The sequence below is a fragment of the Lynx canadensis genome, chromosome A2 (genome assembly GCF_007474595.2).
Source record: "Lynx canadensis isolate LIC74 chromosome A2, mLynCan4.pri.v2, whole genome shotgun sequence".
In the NCBI taxonomy this organism is placed as follows: Eukaryota; Metazoa; Chordata; class Mammalia; order Carnivora; family Felidae; genus Lynx; species Lynx canadensis.
The window spans coordinates 145,966,880-145,991,426 of NC_044304.2; the positions used below are offsets into that span (position 1 = coordinate 145,966,880).

The following is a 24,547-nucleotide window of genomic DNA, read 5'->3' on the forward strand; positions in this document are numbered from 1 at the left end:
TATTGCTAATTTTAAAGGTCTGTTAAATGTACTGGGTTTATGTAGGAGAATGTTCTCATTTTTAGGAATTATCATACTAACAAGTAATGAGGTCTGTAATGAATTTCAAATGGTAAAAAAAAAAGTGTGTGTGTGTATATATGTAGACAAAGAGAATCAACTGTAGCAAAATGTTGCTAACTGTTCAATCTAGAAGGCCTCTATCTGTTCATTGTACTTTTTTAAGTACAATTTTTTTAAGCTTTTTTGTATATTTGATCTAGAATATAACAATACTTTATATGTACTTTGTATATATGTGTGCACACACATTTTTCTGGATATACAAACACCTTGCTATCTATCAGGCAATCTTGCCAAAATATCGCAACCTGAATTTACACGAAATACAGAGGACAGAGGATCGTGTAAAACCATACCCCATGGGCATGCATTCAGTAAAATCCACAACGTGGACAACTCTACAGGACAAACAATCCGGTTTTTTCAACAAATAAGTTGCAAATGAAAAAAAGGATGGACAGGAAACCTATAGCTTAAAAGGAACTAAAATGCTGTATCAACTAGTCACAATATATGATAATATCTGAATCCCAATTCAAGCAATACCAAACAAAGTAATTAAACATTTTATGAGATGGATGGAAATCCGTACATACATAGGCTAATATTTCATGATATAAAGAAATTGTTTTAAAAATAATAGGTGTGGGGGTGCCTGGGTGGCTCAGTCGGTTAAGCGTCCGACTTCAGCTCAGGCCATGATCTCGCGGTCCGTGAGTTCGAGCCCCACGTCAGGCTCTGGGCTGATGGCTCAGAGCCTGGAGCCTGCTTCTTATTCTGTGTCTCCCTCTCTCTCTGCCCCTCCCCCGTTCATGCTGTGTCTGTCTCTGTCTCAAAAATAAATAAACGTTAAAAAAAATTTTTTTTTTAAATAATAGGTGTGATAATTGTACTGAGGTTATGTTTTTAAAAGGCCTTATCTTTGAGACACATACAGAGCTGTTTACAGATGAAGTGACAACAGCACACAGAACTATATATCACAGGAGGGGAGCAGGTAGATGGGGATATAGATAGGGCCAGGGGTGCCGAGAGGCTAAAGGCTGCCAGGCCCAGGGGCTGTGTACAGGAGGCTTGAGCACACTGTTGTGTTTAGTATTAGGAATATCTGAATTCTCCTGATAATAAAAAGTTTTTTTAAAAGTCATGAAAAATGCTTATTTCTGAACCCCAGTCCAAACCTGGGGGAGAGAGGGTACCATAATGTTTTCAAGTTAAGATTTATGATAAATCTGAAGAGTGAAATACTATTTCTAAAGCTTTTTTTACTGATGAGAACATTTTACAGTTTATCCAAATAAAAGCAGGGAAGCATAAAGAGAGTTTGGGAGTATCAGGGAGGCTAACTTTCCTGATTCTCACGTCCGTCTCCTCAGAAGATCACATTTCCCTCCAAATAATCCGAATATAACAGAAATTCAAAGTAGCAACACATTAAATATACATTACAAGAATTGAAAGAAAGAAGGACCAACATGCTAAAATGATAAGGAATGTCACAGTGGCACCCGTTCTTAGTGGTTTAAGGGTAGAAAATAGGTGAAATATTTACTGCAGCCCATGTAGCTCACATTTAAGTTTCCCTCTACAGAATGCAATTAATGAGCACATTTAAGGCTAACTACATCATTTTGACAAGAGTTAGGCAATATGAAATATAAAACCCAAACGTTATTCAAGTACAATAAGCCTTAACTAAGCCCTAATTAAATATATGTTCATAAAACAAAAAAAAGTGATACTTAAAATTTTTTTCCCCTTGTTACTTTTATTTATAAAATCTCAAAGTAGTGAAATTTTTTTCCTCTTCAAATTACTAGTTACCTTTAATCCTTTCGAACAAGTATTCCTGATTGGGTGTAAGGTCTAGATACTGCACAATCGTGTTCAAAGTCGGGATGAGAGGAGCTTTGACCAGAGCAGCTTGCTTCAAGCTAGTAATGCTAGCCTCTGTTAAAACAAAACACAGGACACAGATTATTCTTCATGTGGGTCTCTTCCTTCAATAGGCGTTGAAGGAATAAGTGAAAGTAAGAATAGAATAGTTTATTTTCACGATGAGCATTATCTCCTTTACCTACAATTTATTTTACTTCTGGCACGGTGGCCAGATTTATAAACACACACACACACACTTGCACACACGCCAAAAGCAGCAGCCAGATCCATTCCGGTAAATCTATAGACAACTGATACAAATTTTTTTTGTGGGGTATGTATAAAAAGATACACGATAGCTTTCAAAATCAGGTTGAGCTGGGGTGCTTGGGTGACTCAGTCGGTTAGGTGACCAACTCTGATTTCGGCTCAGGTCACGATCTTTCAGTTGGTACGTTTGAGCCCCCAGTGGGGCTCTGCGTGTAGGGCTCATCGTTGACAGCTTAGCCTGCTTGGGATTCTCTCTCTGCCCCACCCCTACTCAGCTTGTGAGAGCTCTCTCAAAATAAATAAACTTAAAAAAAAAAAAAAAAAAACAACGTTGAGGGTGTCTGGGTGGCTCAGTTGGTTATGTCTAACTCGATTTTGGCTCACGTCATGATCTCACAGTTCCTGGGTTCGGGCCCCACGTCGGGCTCTGCACCGACAGTGCCTGCTTGGGATTCTCTCCCTCTCTCTCCCTCCCATGCTCTCTGTTCCTCTCCTGCTTGTGCTTGCTCGCTCGCTCTCTCTCAAAATAAATAAATAAACTTAAAAAAAAAAATCACATTGAATTAAAAGTTGCCCCTTAGGGGCACCTGGGTGGCTCAGTCAGCTAAGTGTCCAACTCTTGATTTTGGCTCAGGTCATGATCTCATGGCCGTGAGACACAGTCTAGTGTTGGACTTCCTGCTGAGCATGGAGCCTGAGTTTCTCATTCTCAGGGCGCCTGGGTCGCTCAGTCGGTTGAGCATCCGACTTCAGCTCAGGTCATGATCTCACAGTCCGTGAGTTCAAGCCCCGCGTCAGGCTCTGTACTGACAGCTCGGAGCCTGGAGCCTGCTTCGGATTCTGTGTCTCCCTCTCCTCTGCCCCTCCCCCGCTCATGCTCACTCTCTCTCTCTCTCTCTCTCTGCCAAAAATAAACAAAAAAAAAAATTAAAAAAAAAAAAAATTCTCATTCCCTCTCTTTCCCTCTTCCCCTCCCTCTCTCAAGTGCTCCCTCTCTCTCAAAAAAAAAAAAAAAAAAAGTTGCCTCTTAAGCCACTGACAAGTAGAAACTTTTTATGACAGTGATTTCTCTTATCATATCAGGAAACACAACTACACAAAGAAATTAATAAGCAGAAATTTTCAGAACATCCAACCTTACTAGTAATATCCAGTGTTGGGGAAAAAGGCATTCTTCTATGTGACACGTTGCTAGAGTATAAACTGGTATAAGCTTTTCAAAGGGTTAGGTACATCATCAAAGCTTTGATGTATTTATTCCTACTGAACTAACCACTTCTTTTTTTTTTTTTTTAATGTTTATTTATTTTGAGAGAGAGAGAATGTGTGTGTGCCCACTAGTGAGGGAGGGGCAGAGAGAGAGGGAGAGAATCTGAAGCAGGCTCCACGCTGACAGCAGAGAGCCTGAAGCGGGGCTCTAACCCACAGTCCTGAGATCATGACCTGAGCCAAGACCAGACGCTTAAACAAGTGAGCCACCCAGGTGCCCCAACTCCACTTCTAAGAAATTATCCCCAAGAAATCATTACAAATGTACACAAAGATTTAGGCAAAATGGTATTTACTCACAGCATTATTAATAACAACAAAGGGAAAAAGCCCTACATTTTAGATAATCAAGATCAGTTAAATACAATGTATTACACATACAAAAAAAAAAAAATACAATCTAGCCATAAAACCAGTACTGGAGAATATTTAACAAATAGAAAAATTGGGGGAAAAAGCAGTCAACAAAATTGTATGACCCTAATTTTTTTTTTTTAATTTACATCCAAATTAGTTAGCGTATAGTGCAACAATGATTTCAGGACTAGATTCCTTAGTTCCCCTTACCCATTTAGCCCATCCCCCCTCCCACAACCCCTCCAGTAACCCTGTTTGTTCTCCATATTTATGAGTCTCTTATGCTTTGTCCCTCATCCCTGTTTTTATATTATTTTTGTTTCCCTTCCGTTATGTTCATCTGTTTTGTCTTTTAAAGTCCTCATGAGTGAAGTCATATGGTATTTGTCTTTCTCTAATTTCACCTAGCATAATACCCTCCAGTTCCATCCACGTAGTTGCAAATGGCAAGATTTCATTCTTCTTGATTGCCGAGTAAAACTCCATTGTATGTATATACCACATCTTCTTTATCTATTCATGTATGACGCTAATTTAAATTGGCTCAGTTGGTTGAGCGTGACTTCAGCTCAGGTCATGATATTGCGGTTTATAAGTTTAAGCCCCACACTGGGCCCTCTGCTGTCAGCACAGAGCTGATTCAGATCCTCTGTCCCCCTTCCTCTGCCCCTCTCCACTTGTGCACACAAGTGCTCTCTCTCAAAAATAAACATTATAAAAAATGTACATGTGTAATATATGTCCTCAGCTCCTAAATATAGTTTTTAAATTTTAATGTTATATTATGGTATAACTTACAATTGATATACATATATGTAGTTAGTATCATAATCAAAAATAATAATTGTGACTTAAAATTGATAGTTGTTATCTCTGGAAGCAGAATTATGGATAATATTCTTGTGTATTTCTGTCTCTACTTTCCAGCCTTTCTACAATGAACATAATATACACTGCATTTTGTAGTCACAAAGCAATGTTGTCCTTTTTTTTTTTAAGTTTTTATTTATTTTTGAGAGAGAGTATGAACGGATGGATGGGCAGGGATAGAGGGAGACACAGAATCTGAAGCAGGCTCTAGGCTCCGAGCTGCCAGCACAGAGTCTGAGGTGGGGCTTGAACCCACGAACCATGAGATCAAGGCCTGAGTTGAAGTCAGACGCTTAACCGACTGAACCACCCAGGTGCCCCCCCCCCTCCAGCAATGTTGTTCTTTCAAAAAGAACACCGGTAAAATGTTGTAGAAAATAACATTTTTATAGCTTTTAAAGAAAGCTCAAAGAGAACAAGCACAGGTTCAAATAACATTACCAAGATCTAGAAAGTAACTATTTGGGCTTTGCAGTCTAACAGCTCTGGCCTCAAAACACTGTTCTGTGTTGACACTGGGCAAGATACTTAATCTGTGTCTTAGCAGCCTCATCCATAAAATGGGACACTGACAGCTAGCTTTCAAGGTTGATGTGAGGGTTATACAAATTACACATGAAACACTTAGATACTCAATAGACACCTTTGGGATATACAATTCTATTCTTAGTCTCCAGAGAATAAAGGCTGATCAAAAGACACCCAAAGTAAAAAAATAAATAAAAGACATGCAAAGTTAAGTAGAAAGTACTAATGTGCAATCCAAAGCACTTAAATATTTCAAGGAAAAATTTATTCTCTACAAAGAGGTGGTTGAGGGGCGCCTGGGTGACTCCGTCGGTTAAGCATTCGACCTTGGCTCAAGTCATAATCTCACAGATCATGGGTTCGAGCCCTGTGTCAGGCTCTGTGCTGACTGCTCAGAGCGTGGAGCCTGCTTCAGATTCTGTCTCCGTTTCTCTCTGCCCCATCCCTGCTCATGCTCTGTCTCTCTCTCAAATATACAACAACAAACATTAAAAACATTTTTTTAATAAAAAAAATAAGAAAGAGGCGCTTGACTAAGATATTCCTTTTTATTTTGAAACCTAATTACTTAACCCTAAATAAGTTATGGTAAATATATTTTTAGCAAATTATATGGAACCTTAATAGTTTTTTTTTGCAGGTAAAAGAGTTGAAAATAGGTGATTTTCAATTAGCACTGTTACACATTCTTTATGCTTTGTACAACTTTGGAATTAATATCTGACAAGGGACTTGTATCTAGAACATAAAAAACACCTCAATGATAAAAAGACAAGTAACCCAGGGATACCTGGGTAGCTCAGTCAGTTTGGCGTCCTTCTCTTGATTTTGGCTCAGGTGATGATCTCATGGTTCATGAGTTCGAGCCCCATGTTGGGCTCTGTGTTGACAGTGTGGGACCTGCTTGGGATTCTCTCTCTCCCTCTTTCTCTATCCCTTCCCTGCTCGTTCTCTCTTTCTCTCTCTCTCTTTCTCTCTCTCTGTCTCATAATAAACAAACTTTAAAAAAAAAGACAAATAATTGAATTTAAAAATGGTAAAGGATCGGAAAAGGTATTTTCTCCTATGAAAATGTATGAATGGCCAATGAGCACAAGAAAAGATGCTCAACATCAGTAGACATCAGGAAAATGCAAATCAAAACCACAATGAGGAACCATTTCACACCCATTAAGATAACTATAATAAAAAGGACAGACAAGTGTTGGTGAAGATGTGAGGAACTGAAACCCTCATACGCTGCTGGTGGGAATGTAAAACAGCACAGCTACTTTCTAACAGTCTGGCTGTTCCTCAAAAGAATAAACATGGAATTACCACGTGGCTCAGTCATTCTAGCCTAGAGAAATTAAAACCTATGTCCACATGAACACCTGCATACAACTCTTTATAGCAGCATTATTCATAATAGCCCAAAAGTGAAAACTCAAATGTCAACCAACCGATAAATGGGTAAACAAAATGTTGTAGATCAATATAACAGGATATTGTCTGGCAATAAAATGAAACGAAGCAATGATAAATGTCACAACACGCATGGATGAACCTTGAAAACATATTAAGTGAAAGAAAGAGCCAGTCATAAATGACAACATGCTATATGATTCCATTCATATGAAATATCTAGAACACACTTATCTATAGAGATAGAAAGTAGATTCGTGGGGGGCGCCTAAGTAGCTACGTAGGTGGCTCAGTTGGTTAAGCATCCAACTTTGGCTCAGGTCATGATCTCGCAGTTTGTGGGTTTGAGCCCCACATCAGGCTCTGTGCTGACAGCTCAGAGCCTGGAGCCTGCTTCGGATTCTGTGTCTCCCTCTCTCTATCCCTCCCACACTCACACTCTCTCTCTCTCAAAAAAAATAAACATTAAAAAAAAAATTTAAGAAAGTAGACTGGTAGTTGCCTTGGGCTGGGGAATGCGTTATTGGGAAAACAAGGTGACTGCTAAAGGTTATGTGGGGTTTCCTTTTTGGGTGATGAGATATTCTAAACTTGATTCTTTTTGCACAACTCAAATCTCTGAATTGTAGACTTTAAAGGGTGAACTGTACAGCAAATAAATTCTAATATATATTATAAACATTTAGTTTTGTCCTCACCTCAAGATAACAAAGGAAGTTGTTAAACAGCCCAATAAAAAAAGAAAATTTCTACTTGGCAGATTCACTGAAGGTAAATCAAATGTTGGTCTCTATTTTCACATACCTCCTATCTGAAGCTCGGGACAGCCCATTCGTCTCATCTGTGTGCTGACAGACTCAATCTCTTGTACCAGTGGCACTAATAGTCTCATTGATCCACTAGGGAAGAAACAAGGCAAAGATTTCACACATAATTCTAAAGTATTTCTCAAATAATGATATTCATGAAACACTAAGAATATTTTTACTGTCTTGTACTTGAATATTAACAGAATATAGTGAAAGAAAATGAAGTAGTAGCTACCTGAAGTCTAGATAGTTAAGTAAGCAAGCCAGCAGAGTGTAAAAAGTTATACTCCTAAATCACATATGCCTGCTTTTGCTGATGAAAATATAAAAATTTTAGTTAAGTTTTTCTCAAAATTTCCTGTGGTTATTATACTTAGCTAAAAGGATAATCTCTGATTTACATTTCTACAGCAATTATCATACATTTATCCATGTCGTGTTTATATTGGTTTGTAATTAAAAAGACAGTTTTTCAAACTAACATAATTAACTCAGCAGGCTTACTCAATTTGCTAACTACGTGGAAAACAGATCTATTTGATACTGGTTTATGCATATTAAAATATTCCTTTAGGATTAGAACTTCAAATGCCACTTTGGATGGCTAACATCAATCTAATTCTGGATGTGAAAAGACTGTCCAAGGAAACACCCCATTTGAGTTGTTCGTGTGTTATGTGTTTCACGTAGGTGTTTGTGGCAACTTTAACTGCTATGTTAGTTCTATTTCCATGCTTCTGTTTAACTATAAAATGGAAGGGTGAAAAAGTTTCCGATGAAATACAAGTATACAATTCCTTATACAAATTTGTGAATTAAGAAATCTATAAAAACAAAACTTTTCAGTAATCCATTTAGCAAGCAAATCAGATATACCGCAAGGCCTGAACTAAATTCCAATGAGGCTATTTACACACTTAGTGTGACTATTCACATGTTTTGCTACAAATATTAATGTCTTTGATCACCACGTGCTAACCAGACTCTGCTAGTAAGTAGTATTACACAATATTATATGCTATATGCACACTGCTTTTTAAAAAATATCCAAAAAACTTGAAACTTTCAAGACTGTAATTAGAAATAAAAGAGAGTACAGTACTAGGACATCATTTTACTCATTCATTCTTCCAACATGTACTCAATGCATTCTACTCGCGAGCCACCCTTGGGCTGCAACAAAATTACCCAAGGGGTTCAGGGCTATATTCCCTATGTTGTACCTTTCATCTTCTTGAGGGAATTTTTATGTTTAGAAAGCCATCCAGTGCTTCTGGTTCAAGAAAACAGGCTGCTTTTTCACTACTCCCTCCTGATACCTAATTAAAATTATAGTAAAAGAATAAAAAAGTAGACAAGTGATTTCAATGTATTTCTCGAAGATGTAGAGGGAGTGGATGAGTGTCGAAGGGTGAAATAGTGGAAGAAGTGGCAGCCTCCGTGGAATCCAAGTGGAACTACCTGCAGTGGAGGGGGGCCAGCGTGTCCAACAGAACTTGGGACATACAGAGACTACAGAGGGGTAGAAAGAGGCAAGGCTGAAACAAGGGAACTCACTTATTCTGTATGAATTGGCCAAAGAGAAGAGGGTTCTTCTCTAAAACAACTGAAGAAATTGAAATATTCTGAAGGAGCTTATAATATATTACCTTCCCTCTCTAATTAAAAAGTTCCCTGAGAGCAAGGACCTCATTTTTGTTCCCTCATATCTCTAGACATATAAAAGGTTCTGCCAGAAAAGCTCTTTGAAAAATAAAATTGAAAAAAAATTTTTGAAAAAAAATAAATAAAATTGAGCTGTTGGGAAGATCTTAATAACTAGATATGTTATTTCTTTATCACTCAAAAGAAACTGATTTACTAAATATGGAGAGAAAAACAATCTGATGAAAACAGACACCATAAGGTAAATGTCATGTTTATCCTTACATATGTGCCATCCATATTGCATTTTTCATAATAATTAATTCTGACACTCTAATTAGTAATTAACACCTCTAAATAATATTCTAATAACACACTTCGCATAGTAAGAGGCAACAATATTGTCTGAAGAGTGTCAGAACTTACATTTCTGAACTTAGCTGTCCACGAATCCATATGATCAAGAAGTTGTCTATTCATAGTCACTCTTGCCCAAACCTATTAAAAATATGTTTCAAATGAACAATCAGTGAGGAAAAATCTTGTCAGAAATTGGTACTTTCCTCAACTCTCAAAATATGTGGAAAAAAAATCTGAAAAACAACTTCGTCAACACTGATATTCATCTAATTAATATGCAAGAATTTTCTTACTATCCACTTGGTTGCTATTCATGCACAGATAGATCTTTAAAATTCCTTATGTTGGTATGTTTAAAGAACATTCCTGCTTTATGAACAAAACAAAAATCTTATTTTTGGTATTAAACTGATCAAGTTCAAATGTTCTAATCCAAATGTATTTTAAAAGCAGGAGTCTTGTATATATTAAGTACAAATAGATACTTGAGATACCTTTTTATAAATGAATGCAGAAAAATGTTTTAGGCAGGATACTAATGTCAACTGTATGCAACGAAGAATAAAACGTACAATACAATTCAGTTTTAGATACACGAAGTTACATAGGAGTCTTTCCAGTGTTTAATGTGTGCCAGATTTATGTTTCTGGCCAGGAAAAGTGAAGACTACAGACAAAAAATGTTCCAGAAGTAGAATAGACTTTCTAACAATCTGCAATCAGAAATATTAAGTCATTTTTCTTTTCCATTTACCTCCTCTGCAGCTTGTTTAGAACTGAGATCAGCCTCATCTTTGTTAGCACATGGGGCCTGAGACCTACAGGCAAGCTGATACTGAAACTTCTTCAATGTCTGTGCATAATCTCCCATAGAACGATTGTAGTTCCAGAAGGTAGGACTGGTGGAAGGCGAGGTAGAATCTGGACTCCCTACAATAATGAATTTAAAGAGCATCAGTGTGGGCTGTAGTAACTGTGACACTTAGAGTTAGCACACGAACACTGGGTATCTGGGCACCTAGGCGATGGCAATCAAGGAAGACAAAGCCCCAAGGGACTCTTCTTTCCCTCCTCCCTGACATTACCTCTTCTTTAGAGAACACAGACTGCCTGTGCTAAAATTAAAAAGAACATTTTCTGAGCAATATCAATCAAGTGGTTGAAAGTATCTGTTTATTTCTGTTGTAAAATTAGGCTTGTTTCATTCTCTAAGACTTTCAAATGACTCAGCAAGAAACAAACAAAAGACAAATTTCTTCAGGAAATAAATAGGCTAAGGAAGTTCCTTGCCTGAATTTTTAGTAGCTCTTTCTGAATGGTACGACTACAGCTTCCTATTAATACACTACTCTGTGGGCCAGCAGCTCCACTCACTCTTCCCTGTACTACACTGCATTCTCTTTATAGCCTGTAATAATTCCTGCGTTGCATTCAAGAGACTGCCGATTACACTTTTAAATTTATAAATTTACTTTTAGGAAATGTTAATAGTTAATATGGGGACTTAATCCTCTAGAGGATTCTACCAGAGCAGTTATTACACTTTAAGGCTATAGTTTGTCTTTTTACCCAAACAGAATTTGAGTTCCTTGAGGGCAGGAAATATTATTTTTCCCCAGCATCCCTGTGAGCTGATGCTGTGGCTGCTCTGGAGAATTCTGTAGGCTTTGGGAAACCTATCAGTTTGGATTTCACTGCCCAAGTGGGAAATGGTAATGAGGCAAAGGTGAGGTAGGGTTGGACTCAGACCCTTTTCTCCTACCTCTATCCCCTGTAGCCAGCATAGGGCCAAGAACCTCAAATGGCCACATTCTTGTACATAAGAAAAAATCTGTCCACTGGCACCAAGAAATAGTAAGGAAACTCATCTAAGTTGTATGGGGATTTAAAAATTATCCATTTACATATGGGTTTAGAACACCCATTTATACTATCTGTGAAATCCAGGAACCTCCTAGCCCAGAAATTACCTAAGTTAGTTCAAGGTCATAATACTCCTTAGGTACTTGGCAGAGGCAAATACAAAACTGCTAGGAGGAGACAAGGCTTGTATCCAGCCTGCCCAGGATAGAAGAAACAGGTAGAACTGTACTGCAGATAAACTTACCAAAAACAAACAAATACATAAATCACAAGAGGAAACAGGGTTCCAAGCAAAGGAATCAACAAGACAAAAATGTGAGTATTTAACCTTCGAGAACTTTAGATAACTGAACTACAGGACAGAGACTTTTAGAAAGTCATGTTTAAAGTGACTGAGATAGGAAAAATTGAAAACATAAGAACAGAACAAGATACACTAAAATAAATCATGCATATTTGAAAGAGAACCAAGTAAAACCTTGAAAACTGGAGAAAAAAAAAAAAAAAAAGAACCCACCCACAACAAATGAAAAACTCAGTGAGTTAAACAGCAGGTTAGATACTGCTAATGGAAGAACCAACCAGCAGCACAAACTGTGGGGTAAGGGGGACAAAAGAAGAATGCCAAACTACTAAATGCAGAAGAAATGAAAATATTAGAAAGTCTCCATTTTGCAACCACCACTGCATTAACTCATTCAGATGCTAAAACCACCGGGTAGGGGCGCCTGGGTGGCGCAGTTGGTTAAGCGTCCGACTTCAGCCAGGTCACGATCTCGCAGTCCGGGAGTTCGAGCCCCGCATCAGGCTCTGGGCTGATGGCTCGGAGCCTGGAGCCTGTTTCCGATTCTGTGTCTCCCTCTCTCTGCCCCTCCCCCGTTCATGCTCTGTCTCTCTCTGTCCCAAAAATAAATAAAAACGTTGCAAAAAAATAAAATAAATTAAAAAATAAAAAATAAAAAAATAAAACCACCGGGTAAAAGGCTGTTGGGGAACAGGACTCACAAGTCTCAAAGTATCGCACTATAGATTATTTATTAATTACAGAAGGGAAAGGCCAAGGTTGCCATCATCTTGACCAACTGATCCAATTTAATCTCACCAATAAAGGGACAAAATGGTATCATGAGTCTCCTGATGTGATATGCTGAAAGGAGCACACTGCCACCTAAGTTGTATTCTTGCCAAAAAATCGTATTTAAACTGATTCTTATCTAATCCAATAATGAAAAATGATCACACAAACCCAAATTTGCAAAACAACTAGGCTGACTTCTTCAAATGTAAATGTCATAAAAAAACAAAACAAAGACGCGCAAATGTTCTAGATTAAAAAGGACAAAAGAAGCATGGCAGCTAAATATGGAAAAATGATCCTTGATCAGATCCTGCACCAGTAAAAGAAAAAAAAAACTACAAAGGCCATTATTGGGTCAATTGGAAGAAATGTGAATATGAATAACACTAGTATCTCAAGTATGGTAATTACGCTATAGTCAGAAAGGAAAATGTTCACATTCTTGGGAGATGCATTCGAAATAGTTAAGGATGAAGTGGCCAGGCAGCAAAAAAAGTATGTGAGAAAGAGTAAATGTGAGTGCCTGGTTTCTTACTATTGGAGAAAGGAGTTACAAATATGAAAAGGGAGGAGGCTAGAATAAACCCTGCATAGTTGGACTGCAATTGGAGGTATCAGTATGTACTCATGATTTTAATATATAGGTGGATGGATATGGAAACACATATAGGTGTGTTTGTGTGTGTATATACATATATTCCTGGCTGTCTGTTGAGAGGACCTAGAGTAATGATACCCCATCAACAATGACATATCCAGTGCCCAGACATTAATTTCTCAACATCATTCTCCACTAAAAGCAATCATGGTCCCCTTGGAGAAATGGACTGACTCCAGAGCTAGTTAACCAGGAAAGTACAAGAGAAGCCTGGAATATCTTGTGGTGCTAGACAGTAAAACAAAACAACAAACAAAAAACAGAAACCAGAGGATCCCACTACCCAAACCTGAAACAATCTAACCACTAAAATAAATGACATAATTGGGGAGAAGAAAAAGTTCTTATCTTGCAACAGAATGCCAACAAATGAATGTAAAAGGTGGTTGCACAACAATGTGAATACCACTGAATTATACTCTTAAGAATGGTTCAAATGGTAAACCTTATGCATATTTTATCACAAAACATGTTTAAAAATGTAAAAGGGAATAATAGAGAAGGAATGATGGAATGAGATAGCCACTACAACACAGTAATAATTTTGAAAAGAAACTTAAAAGGATGTTAAAGCCAGTAAGTCAAATTTGATGAGGAAGAAGATACTTATATAGTCTCAAAGTAGCTCCTCACAAAAATACTTACTATTTAATTTATATAAATACTGAATTACCTAAAACCTACAGGCACAGAGATTTCAAAGTATAAGGATGGACACAGATACACCAGGCAAATACTAACCAAAAGAAAATCAGTACAGCTGTGTTAATATCAGAGAAAACAGATTTCAAGGCAAAAAGATAAAGATAAAAGATAAAAAAAAGATAAGAGAAATAACTGACCAGAATATTATCATGAATTTATATGCACTTAACATAATTTCATATATATTTAGCAAATTTAACAGAATTACGAGGACACATTTAATGTAAAACAATCAGTGGGAGCTTTTAACCGACTTTCTTACTAACAGAGCAAGTGGATGAAGATTAATGAGATAAAGAATTTAAGAACACGTTCAGGAAGTTTGGTTCAATGAGCAAATATGGAGCCAAGTATGTAGAGCCTATGCCATCCTTTTCAACATACCAAAAACCATTTATAAAAAGTGATCACACAACAGGCCCAAATGCAAGTCTTAAAAAATACCAAAGAATTAACAGGGTAGAGGTCACAATCTCTAGTGTAGCACAATTAACTTAAGAGGAAAAATAAAAGATAATCAAGCCTTCATTTCAATGTTTGGAAATTAAAAGCAACACCAATCACTAATATTACTTTTAAACAATAATAACACTTTTAAGTAAGTCCTATGGATCAAAGAGGAAATAAAAATGGAAGCCAGAAAATATCTCAATAAGACAAAGATAAGGAGAGGGAATGACATAGGTTGTTCTTTGCATTATACTCTATATAATTTTCAGAAAACTTGAAATAGTTCAAAATTTCACAAGAAGAAAAAGCATGCATCGACAAATAACAAGATAATATTGATTTGTTTCTTTGACATTTCTGGCACTTTCAGGCAAAATTAAATTAAAAATCAATGGAGAGATTTCAAGTGACACAAAGAGCCATGGTCCAATAACGGACTTCCTCATTGTGGCCATGCTTTAGCACCTAATGTGCTTTCTGTGAAAGTTCCTGAGGGGGAAAAATCATTACGTGGCTCAATAACCTAATTTGGTTTCAAATAATTGACTTTGTTATAATCAAATCCACCCCAAATGGATTAAGATTTGCTAACACTGTTTCTCAAAGTAAACTAAAGAGAAGTTCGAAAATGTTCTGAAAAACAGCAGCACTTCTGGAGTAAATATGTTCTCCCTCCTTTATCCCTCCGTCATGCCAATCTTCCCAAGGACCAAAAAGAGACAACTATCACTTCAATAAGCTTTGCTCTGCACCGCTTCAAAAACATTTTATAGCCTCAATTTTTGAATAGAAAGTATAACTTATATAGAAAAAGCTTTCAATCTTAATGTAGATAAAAGGTTCAAGAATTCTCAGTTCAACTTTTACTTCTTAAATTTGGCGCACTTAAAATTCTAACTCTATAAAATATAAGAACAAAATGTATTTCTTATGTGTAATAAGCTACACATATTAGTAAAAAAGAAGTATTTATGTAGTTATCAAAATAAAGAAAACAATAGGGTAAGGATAACATAAAAGTAACACCAAAATAAGGGTTGGATCTGAATAAAAATATACATACCCAGCTTAACTCTATGCTGTTTCTCTTCTTCACTTCTAAGAAAAGTATCCAAAGTTCGTAGGTCTGTCATGTAGTCTTCTTTGTCAGTAGGCGAGTTATAGACGGTGGGTGAAGAACGGTAGCGAGATCTCAACCCACTGCCCTCCACTGGTCCAACAGTTGTAGGGTATGGAGAAGAAGGAGAAGGACTATAGCTTGCCAACTATACAAAAAAAAGAACTTTTTCTTATTGAAATTTACTTTTGTGTGGTTTTTGACTTTCAGAAAGTAACGCACCCATTAGAATGGCCAAAATCCAGAACAATGACAACACCAGAAGTTGGTAAGGATGTGGAGCAGGAAGTCTCATTCACTGCTGGTGGGAACGCAAGATGGTACAGCCACCTTGGAAGACAGTTTGGAGGTTTCTTGCAAAACTAAACTACACTTATCATCTGATTAGCAATTGTGCTCCTTGGGACTTAGCCAAAGGAGTTGAAAACTTAGGTCTATACAAAAACCTGCCTACAGGTATTTACGGCAGCTTTATTCCGTAATTGCCAAAACTTGGAAGCAACCAAGACATCCTTTAGTAGGTGGATGGGTAAATAAGCTGTGGTACATCTGCATAATGGAATATTATTTGGCATTGAAAAGAAATGAGCTATCAAGCCATGAAAAGACATGGAGGAACCTTAAATGCACATGACTGACTAAAAGAAGCCAATCTGAAAATGCTGCACTGTATGATTCCAATTATATGATATTCTGAAAAAGACAAAACTATGGAAAAAGCAAAAGGATCAGTAGTTGCCAGGGATCGGGGTCAGGAGTGGGACAGGATGAATAGGTGGAGCATGAGGGACTTTTAAGGCAATGAAATTACCCTATATGATACCGTACCATAGTGGTGGGTATACAGAATCATATACTTATCTAAACCCACAGAATGTACACAACCAAGAATGAATCCTAAAGTAAACTGTGGACTCTGGGTGATAATGATGTACCAATGCAGGTTCATCAACTGGAACAGATGTACCACTCTGGTGGGGGATTTTGATATTGGGAAGGCTGTGCCCGTGGGGGGGGCAAAAGGTATAGGACAGGTCTCTGTACCTTCCTCTCAGTTTTGCTGTGAAACTGTTTTGTTTTGTTTTTTGAGAGAGAGAGAGAGTGAGCGAGCGCGAGCGCAGTGGGGAGAGAGGCAGAGAATCCCAAGCAGGTTCCACATCAGGGCAGAGCCCCAAAGCAGAGTTTGATCCCACAACCTTTGGGTCCATGACCCAAGCCGAAATCAAAAGTCAGTCGCTCAACTGACTGAGCCACCCAGGTGCCCAAACCTAAAACTGTTCTAAAATATAAAGTCTATTTTTTTAAAAAAGCACTATGTGCACGTCTTAAAAAATGGAAAGTTTGAAGAAAATAAGTCATACTTAGAACTACAACCTAGAGGTAATATAATCCTTTTCATATTTTATGTATTTTCAAATCTTTAAGTGCATATAGCTATATAAATATATTTTTGTTTTTACATTTTTAAACAAAACAATTGTTTTTTAAACCTCATTTTAACTTTTTTTCTACGAGAGAGAGAGAGAGAGAGACAGCACATATGTGTGTGCACACAAGTGGCAGAGAGGCAGAGAGAGAATCCCAGCCCCATGTGGAGCTTCAACTCACAAAGTGTAAAATCATAACCTGAGCCCAATTCAAGCGTCGGACGCTTAACCGAGTCACCTAGGTGTCCCTAAACCTCATTGTGTTTTTAAAGGTAACCAAGGATTTTCCTATAAAAATCCTCTGTAATATTATTCTTACTAGCTATACAATATTTCATTATACATACGTACCATTATTTATTTTTACATTCAATACATTTGAATTATCTACAAGATTTGGCCACTGTAAATAATGTTAACATCTCTGTACATAAATCTTTTCTTCTTCTTCTTTTTTTTTTTAGTAAGTTCCACACCCAACGTGAGGCTTGAGCTCATGACCCTGAGATCAAGAGCCACATGCCCTACCGACTGGCCAGCCAGGTGCCCCTACATAAATCTTTTCTTAATTTCTGAGAAATGTCCTTCAGGAGATTCTTAGAACGGAAATGATCTGATCAAAGCATATGAACATTTAATACATATTCCGATTCTATTACATGAAATGTTTGTGCTAAGTACTATTCAGAAAAAAGTTGATAGGCGGACCTATTTTGGTATATGTCCATTTCACTATTTTAAAATGTTTATTGGATATAGAAGAATTTTAAAAAATTTACATTTAACTTGTGTTTCTTTATGAAGTTAAATACTTTAAAAATATGGAGGCACGTGGCTGCCTCAGTCAGAAGAGCATCCAACTCTTGATCTCAGGGTGGTGAGTTCGAGCCCCAAGTCTGGTGTAGAGACTACCTAAATAAATAAAACTTAAAAAAAATACAACTACTGGTCACTGGTATTACCTAGTTTATTAACTATTTACTCCAGTATAGTGGCAAAAGAAATAAAGTTGAAAAGAAAAGAAAAATGTTACTCCTCTTCCACATTGATTTCTTTCTTTTTTTGAGAGTGAAAGAGAGAGTGAGTGTGTGAGCAAGGGAGAGAGGCAGAGGGAGAGTGAGGAAGAGAATCTTAAGCAGGCTCCATGGTCAGCACGGAGCCCAACATAGGGCTCAATCTCACGACCCTGAGATCGTGACCTGAACCGAAATCAAGATTTGATGCTTAACTGACTGAGCTACCCAGGCGCCCTGCTTTCTCTTATTTATTTTTTTATTAAAAAAAAAAAAAAAAGTTTTATTTGAGAAAGAGAGAGCACAAACAGGGAGAGGGGCAGAGGGAAAGAGACAATCCCAAGCAGGCTTCATGCTCAGCACGGAGCCCGACCCAATCCCACAACCCTGGGATCACGACTCAAGCTGAAATCAAGAGTTGGCCACTGAACCGACTGAGCCACCCAGATGCCCCCTTCTCTAAGATCCTTCTATATGCCATGATGATATCTGCGCTATTCACTAATTGGTTTATTTTTGCTGAGGGGCACATCTTATGCATAATGTACATTATTTTATTTTATCCTCTCAATAATAAGTAAATATTACTACCATACTAATTTCAGATATGAGAGATTAGGTAATTCACTCAAGATTGTCCCAGGATTTCAATCCAGTTTTCTGACTCTAGAAATGCACTGTACTAGTCCCTTCGTTTTTGTCTATGTTTCAACATCTCCATAATCAAAAGTTGAAAAGTTTCTTGAAAACTTAAAACTCAATGACAAAACTTCGGAACCCTAATATATTCTGCAGATATATTTGATTAAAGTTCAAATTTTTTCTTCCTTATTTATTTAGGTTTTCTACCTGTTAGTCAATCTCAGCATTTTTTCCCTAGAAAAATTACTATTCCATTTCATTAACTTTTCCATGGTATTAACTTGGTTCAACAAATAGTGTATATATAGCATCGATATTTCATATACTATGCTAAGAAAACAAACATGAATAAAACACACAATCCTGTACTCAAGAAGGTTACAGTCTAGGAGAAAAAAGATAATTAATGTTACCAAGTTTATACAGAGCTATTTAGTACAGATTAATAGTTTTTAAGAAATAAAAATAACTTACATATTCAAGAGTAAACTATGGTGTTTCCACTAGATGAGTATTAAGTAGCCATTAAACAGAAATTATGTTTTTGGTAAAACTATGAGTGATTTTTTTTCTCATGAAAACAAAAACTGTAAGTCATATCTGCCTATGGGTAAAATTTAACTTATTAAAAATTTTCTAAATGTTATTATTTGCCAAAATTGTTATTGGGTAACCAGTGGTATGCAATTTCATTACAAAGAAATATTATGTAACGGGTAAGGGCAGTGTGTTGATTTCACTTCCAAACATTCCTCATTTAACTAGCAGCTATAGGGATGTAGTTCTAACTAGTGAGAGCATCTGAAAACGTGACCATGCCCCCTTTAACACTCCTTTTATATTCTTACACTTCAGGCAGGAGTCACAATTTCAAATTTGTCAATTTTGCTTCTATCAAACCCACTTTGTGGAAGTTGGAATGGAGGTTTCTAGTCATCCCATGAAGGGTGGTGTCCATCATGAAGAATCAAACTACACAACAATCCCAGTTTTTAGCTTAGGAGATATTCCACATGATGAAAAGCATTAAGATTCTGTAAGGATATACAAAAGTTTCATATAAACAAGCAAAGAAAGAGGGCAAACATAGATTTAAAAAACTAAAGTAAAAAATTATCATAGTCTCAACTTGTTTGAAAGACCCTGCAGAAAGATCCTAGAGGGTGACTCTCAGTCTATTATCTTTGCAAAAGCTGATTTTTTTCTTTCATTTTAGGGTGTGGTATACATAACGTCTGAATAGGTATCAGGATCTGGGTTGTTCTTGGCTCTTAAATGGGCAATTTGGGCAAGTCAATTACCCACTGTTTCTCAGTCCTGTCAGTGAGAAAATGAGGAGTTTTGATTCATTTGGTGATTTTCAAGGTAGCTCCCAATTCTAAAATAATGTGACTGGCCAGGAAAAAAGATTCATTACCTTATTATAACCACTGATGGGAGAGTAAGTCACTCCAGGGCTATAGGAACTGCTGCCACCTGATGACAGACCTTGCAGCTGAGGGCTGTATCCGGTTATACAGCTGGTGGTGAACTTGGGGCTGGTACTGGGTGAACGAGATGGGCTATAGCTCAACACACTCTGACCCTGAATTGAAGGAGAAGGTGGCGAAGGAGGGATTTGGGTTGCTGCCAGATCGTGTGGAGAGTAGTCTGTACAACTGGAAGGAAGGAAGGAATGAATGAATGAGTGAATGAATGAATAAATAAATAAATAATATGTGCATGCATGTATAAGTAAAATTTCTATAAAAACAGACTTAATGAAATGAATCTTTTTCTTCAGGAAAAGAGAAAGTAACAGAATAACTTGGTTGTTAAATTACATATTATTACCTAAGGACACAAAGTAGTGGTTTACCATTTCCATACAGTTTAAAGTAAGAGATTAGCTTCAATCCATAAGGGTTAGTCATTTAATTTTAACTGTAATTAAACAATGGAACAAACTTTCATGAGGTTGTTGAATAGTATTTCCATTCAGTTTATACAAATAGGAATGATAATCATTGGCCTTAAGACAATTTATTATAGACTTGTTTAATATAGTTGAACCAGATGGCTTTAGAAGTCCCTTCCAGCTGAGTCTATAAAAAGGGCAAATTAAATTGAGAAAGATTTATTGCCAACCTTTCCCCCACCTTTGCAAAAGATATAAAACACTTACCAGCTGTTTTCAACCCTAAAAGTGTTTGCTGTCCAGGGCTAACAACCAGACTTGTTGGTGCCACAGTATATTTGAAATACCTCCAAAAATCAAATAAGGCGTTTAGGCTGAAGAGGGACGCAAGGGCAAGCTCTGGAAGAGAACAATTTTTTTTTTAAGGGGGAGGATGGAAGGGATAACATTTAAAAAGGTGAGTGGAAAACAAAACCCTTCATACTTTAGCAATTTAACAACACAACTGAAAACTATCTTCTTAGTCCTCATAACAGTTACCATTTAATGAATGTCTACTATGTATAATGTCTATGGCATTTACTAGTAAATTTCAAAATATTATCAGGCACCTGGCTGGCTCAGTTGGTGGAGCATGCGACTTGATCTCAGGGTTGAGTTGGAGCCCCACGTTGGGTGTAGAGATTGCTTAAAAATAAAAAAATCTTAAAAAAAAATCACTAACCCTCACAACCTTGTACAATAAACATTTTCACCTTCAGTTGACTAGAGGAGTCAAGTGACTTTTGCAAGAGCACACAGCTAGTTACCGAAGTCATGATTATACACTCCGGTATGCAGATCCCAAAACTCTTGCCTATTAATTTTTTTAATGTTTATTTATTTTTTGAGAGACACAGAGAGATAGAGCACGAGCAGGGAAGGAAGGGGCAGTGAGAGAGAGGGAGACACAGACTCCGAAGCAGGCTCCAGGCTCTGAGCTGTCAGCAGAGCCCAACGTGGGGTTCGAACCCACAAGCTGTGAGACCATCACCTGAGCCAAAGTCGGACGCTTAATCAACTGGGCCACCCAGGTGCTCCCAAAACTCTTGCTTATTCACTTGCCACACCATGGACTCCACATTAACATGTGTATTAGACTACAGAATTCACTTTAATGGCAATAAAGACTCTTTATACCCTCTTTATACTGAAGAGCAGAGAGAAGTAGAGAGGAGGATAGAACGAGGAACCTGAGGAAGGCATTAATGGAATAGAAATCTGATTGTTCTTGAAAGGAGACATGGTAGGGATTTAGGGAAGGCATTTCAGAGAAAATAAATGCGAATCACCACCACCAGAAGTTATTTTTCATCAGAGGACTCTAATGATTACCTGGAACTGTACTGTTTAATTTGTCTCCTCTACATTCCTCTACTAGAATGTCCCTTCCATGAGGGCAAGGATCTTGTTCCCTGCCTGCTATATTCCCAGTTTTTGGAACACACTACACACTTGAACATTTATGGAGTGAAGGAATGAATACTAAGCTGAATTAAGCATGAATGCAGTTTTTCATTGGTAGCAAACCTAAATCACAGTAAAAATTAATTACTTACCAATATACCAAAGGGGCCAGTATGTCACATTATAATATGAACTAATCAACTTTCCAGTCCTGAAAAAATTAAGAAGGCTTTTCAAAATCTTAAAAAACAAACAAACACAAAAACCAAACAACAGAAAACACCTAAAATCAAAAAAACACAAAAACCTGTGGAACCTACCACTGTCCTCTTTAAGTTTCACTTTTTTTGATTAATTAACTTACATTTCAGTATATATCATTCCAGCCACAGATACATTTAGGAGTCCCCAGGCTAAAACCACTTTCTTAGCTTCTTTCTTTTCTCATCTTGATGGTTCTGTCAATAAGGGAAGCACTAGGATTTGCCTCCCCTTGCATCTATCCAAAAACAAAAAAGCACAGGAATTAACGAAGAGAAACCACTTCCCCATTTAAGAAATCCAACTTGTGTCCTTTATAATTGTAACTAAAAACTGCACATATTTTCCCTTATCTTTAATGTCTTTCCAAAAATTTTTATTTCATTATTATTGTATGAAAAGGGAGCCCTAAATTATAACTTTATAGGCACTATATTGTAATCAATAGAGAACTTGCTCATCACTTCAGAGAACACTTCCAATGAATAAAAATGTCTTATTTTGTAATTTAAAAGGGTGGTGATTTTATGTGCAATTATTCCGTATTGTTTTGGAATGTCACAAAGACTAGCCCCTCAAAATACCAAGCTTTGAGAGAAACTATTCCATATTAGCTACAAGCCATTAAAGACTCTCCTCTTGGGGCGCCTGGGTGGCTCAGACGGTTGAGCCTCCGACTTCAGCTCAGGTCATGAGCTCATGGTTTGTAGGTTCGAGCCCCAAGTCGGGTTCTGTGCTGATAGCTCAGTGCCTGGAGCCTACTTCGGATTCTGTGTCTCCCTCTCTCTCTCTGCCCCTCCCCCGCTCACGCTCTGTCTCAAAAATAAATATAAATATTAAAAAAAAATTTAAGGCTCTCCTCTTACATCTTCACGCAGAAGATCGTAAACAACTCTGCACTCGGACCGCTGGGCGCCAAAGATCCCAATTTTGTGTTGCCGCCGATAAAATGTGAGGATTGAAGTTTTATAAGGGCGAACGCTCCTGTTGTGAAGGGGATGAGAGCGACTGGGGAGTGTGCAGTTTGGGTCCACGTGGGATTTATATTTCCTTTGTTTCGCTAGGCCTCATCTCCGGCAGAAAAACATTAAGACTTCCATATCTGGAGTCGTTGCCCAGAAAGTACAGAGCAGCGCTCTTCCCGCCACCCGGTCCGCGAGTCAAAACTTCCCAGTCCCGAGAGCTTCCCTCCCTGGGTCTCCCAGCACAAACTTCAGCAACCCCTATCGTTTCTTTCTGCCTTTCCGCTACAGGTGGAGGGACGCCTGGCCACACCCCCCTCTGGCTGAACCCTCTGCAGATCCGCAGTCGTGGAAACCCCACAGCACGCGTGGACTCCGCGTCCACTAAGCACAAAAATGACCCCGAAAACCCACCATGTTCTTCGGCCGGAAGCTGCTGGCTCGCGCCACTCTCTACTGCACATGCGCGATGCCAAGCACTAAGGCGTGGGCAACCAGTTTGCCGGACGACAGTTACCGGAAGAACGGACCTTCTCGCGAGAAGAGGAGGTTGGGGAGGGCGGCTGGGAGCCCTACAGCTAGGAACGTTACCAGGGAAACAGCTTTAGGGTTTGTGGCTCCCGCTCAGCTGCGGGGAGAAAGCTGGGCAGCAAAATTTCAGACCAAGCTCTGAACCCGCAGTAAAAAGAAATAACTGTAACAAGCTGAATTTCTATATACTAATATAACTTTAGCTTCCTTAGAGCATTTATGGACTCACTTTTTAAAGCAGATTTTATTAAGCAGGGTAGCCAATTGTAGGGGAAAGAATGTGGTAATGTGTCCAGACACCCATCAGCCTCAGCGAAGCATTTCTCACAAAAAAAGTGTTCTGACCCAGCGTAAATTCTTAAATATCCCTGTGATGAGGTTGCAGCAGTGAGAAGAAAACCCCAAACGTGTCAAAGTTGCCAGTGGTTTTGAGGTTTAAAAAAATGCAATCGTTCCTTTTCTTGCATATTCTTCGGAACTGATCCTGAGGGGGAAAAGAGGTTCATCGGGAAGTTCAGTTTGGTTTCATTGAACGAATCCAAACGCCTACTTTGTGCCACTGAGCCGCGCCAGGATGCGAAAGTGGAGCTCCCTGGTTAGTGTCTGGAAGAGCTCAGCCAGCTGGTGACCTAGGTGGGCAGGAGACGTGGGGGCAGGTGAGCCCAGAGGCGTGCCACGGATGGGCTCCCGGAAGGAGAGCTTCCTGGAAGAGGCGACGCCGGCCTAAAGCACAGGGCCAACAGCCAGGAAGAGCAGGGCGCTGGGACCCGCCATTGGGGATGTGGAGAAATGTTACCCTAATGAAAACATCACACCTTTTCACAAGAAGCTAGTGGATTGTTACGTCATGTACGTCTCAATGACCAAAAAGTTTCCTAAAATGCATCTAAAGTCAAATAGAAGAAAATTGTTTCCTTAATAGATAATAATTATTATTATTTACTGCCTATCATTAATATGCAATGGAATCTGCAGGTATGCTATGCTCTTAAAAGATCTAACAGATTTTTTTTAACTGCGATTTTAATAATTTTTGGACTGCCTT

The 24,547-nt window shown here is 38.1% G+C and overlaps 1 protein-coding gene across 1 annotated transcript in view; it reads right to left on the bottom strand.

Annotated features, from left to right (window-relative positions):
• The window catches only part of TMEM209 (transmembrane protein 209), a 34,789-nt gene extending 12,542 nt beyond the window's left edge, over positions 1-22,247 (bottom strand). The window contains 12 exon segments of the mRNA XM_030308443.1: positions 1,888-2,013; positions 7,444-7,523; positions 7,525-7,538; positions 9,519-9,590; positions 10,207-10,382; positions 15,270-15,471; positions 19,823-20,049; positions 20,052-20,063; positions 20,570-20,701; positions 21,901-21,959; positions 22,113-22,184; positions 22,186-22,247. Coding sequence (XP_030164303.1) covers positions 1,888-2,013; positions 7,444-7,523; positions 7,525-7,538; positions 9,519-9,590; positions 10,207-10,382; positions 15,270-15,471; positions 19,823-20,049; positions 20,052-20,063; positions 20,570-20,701; positions 21,901-21,959; positions 22,113-22,184; positions 22,186-22,247 — 1,234 coding nt within the window.
• Between the last annotated feature and the right edge of the window lie 2,300 nt (positions 22,248-24,547).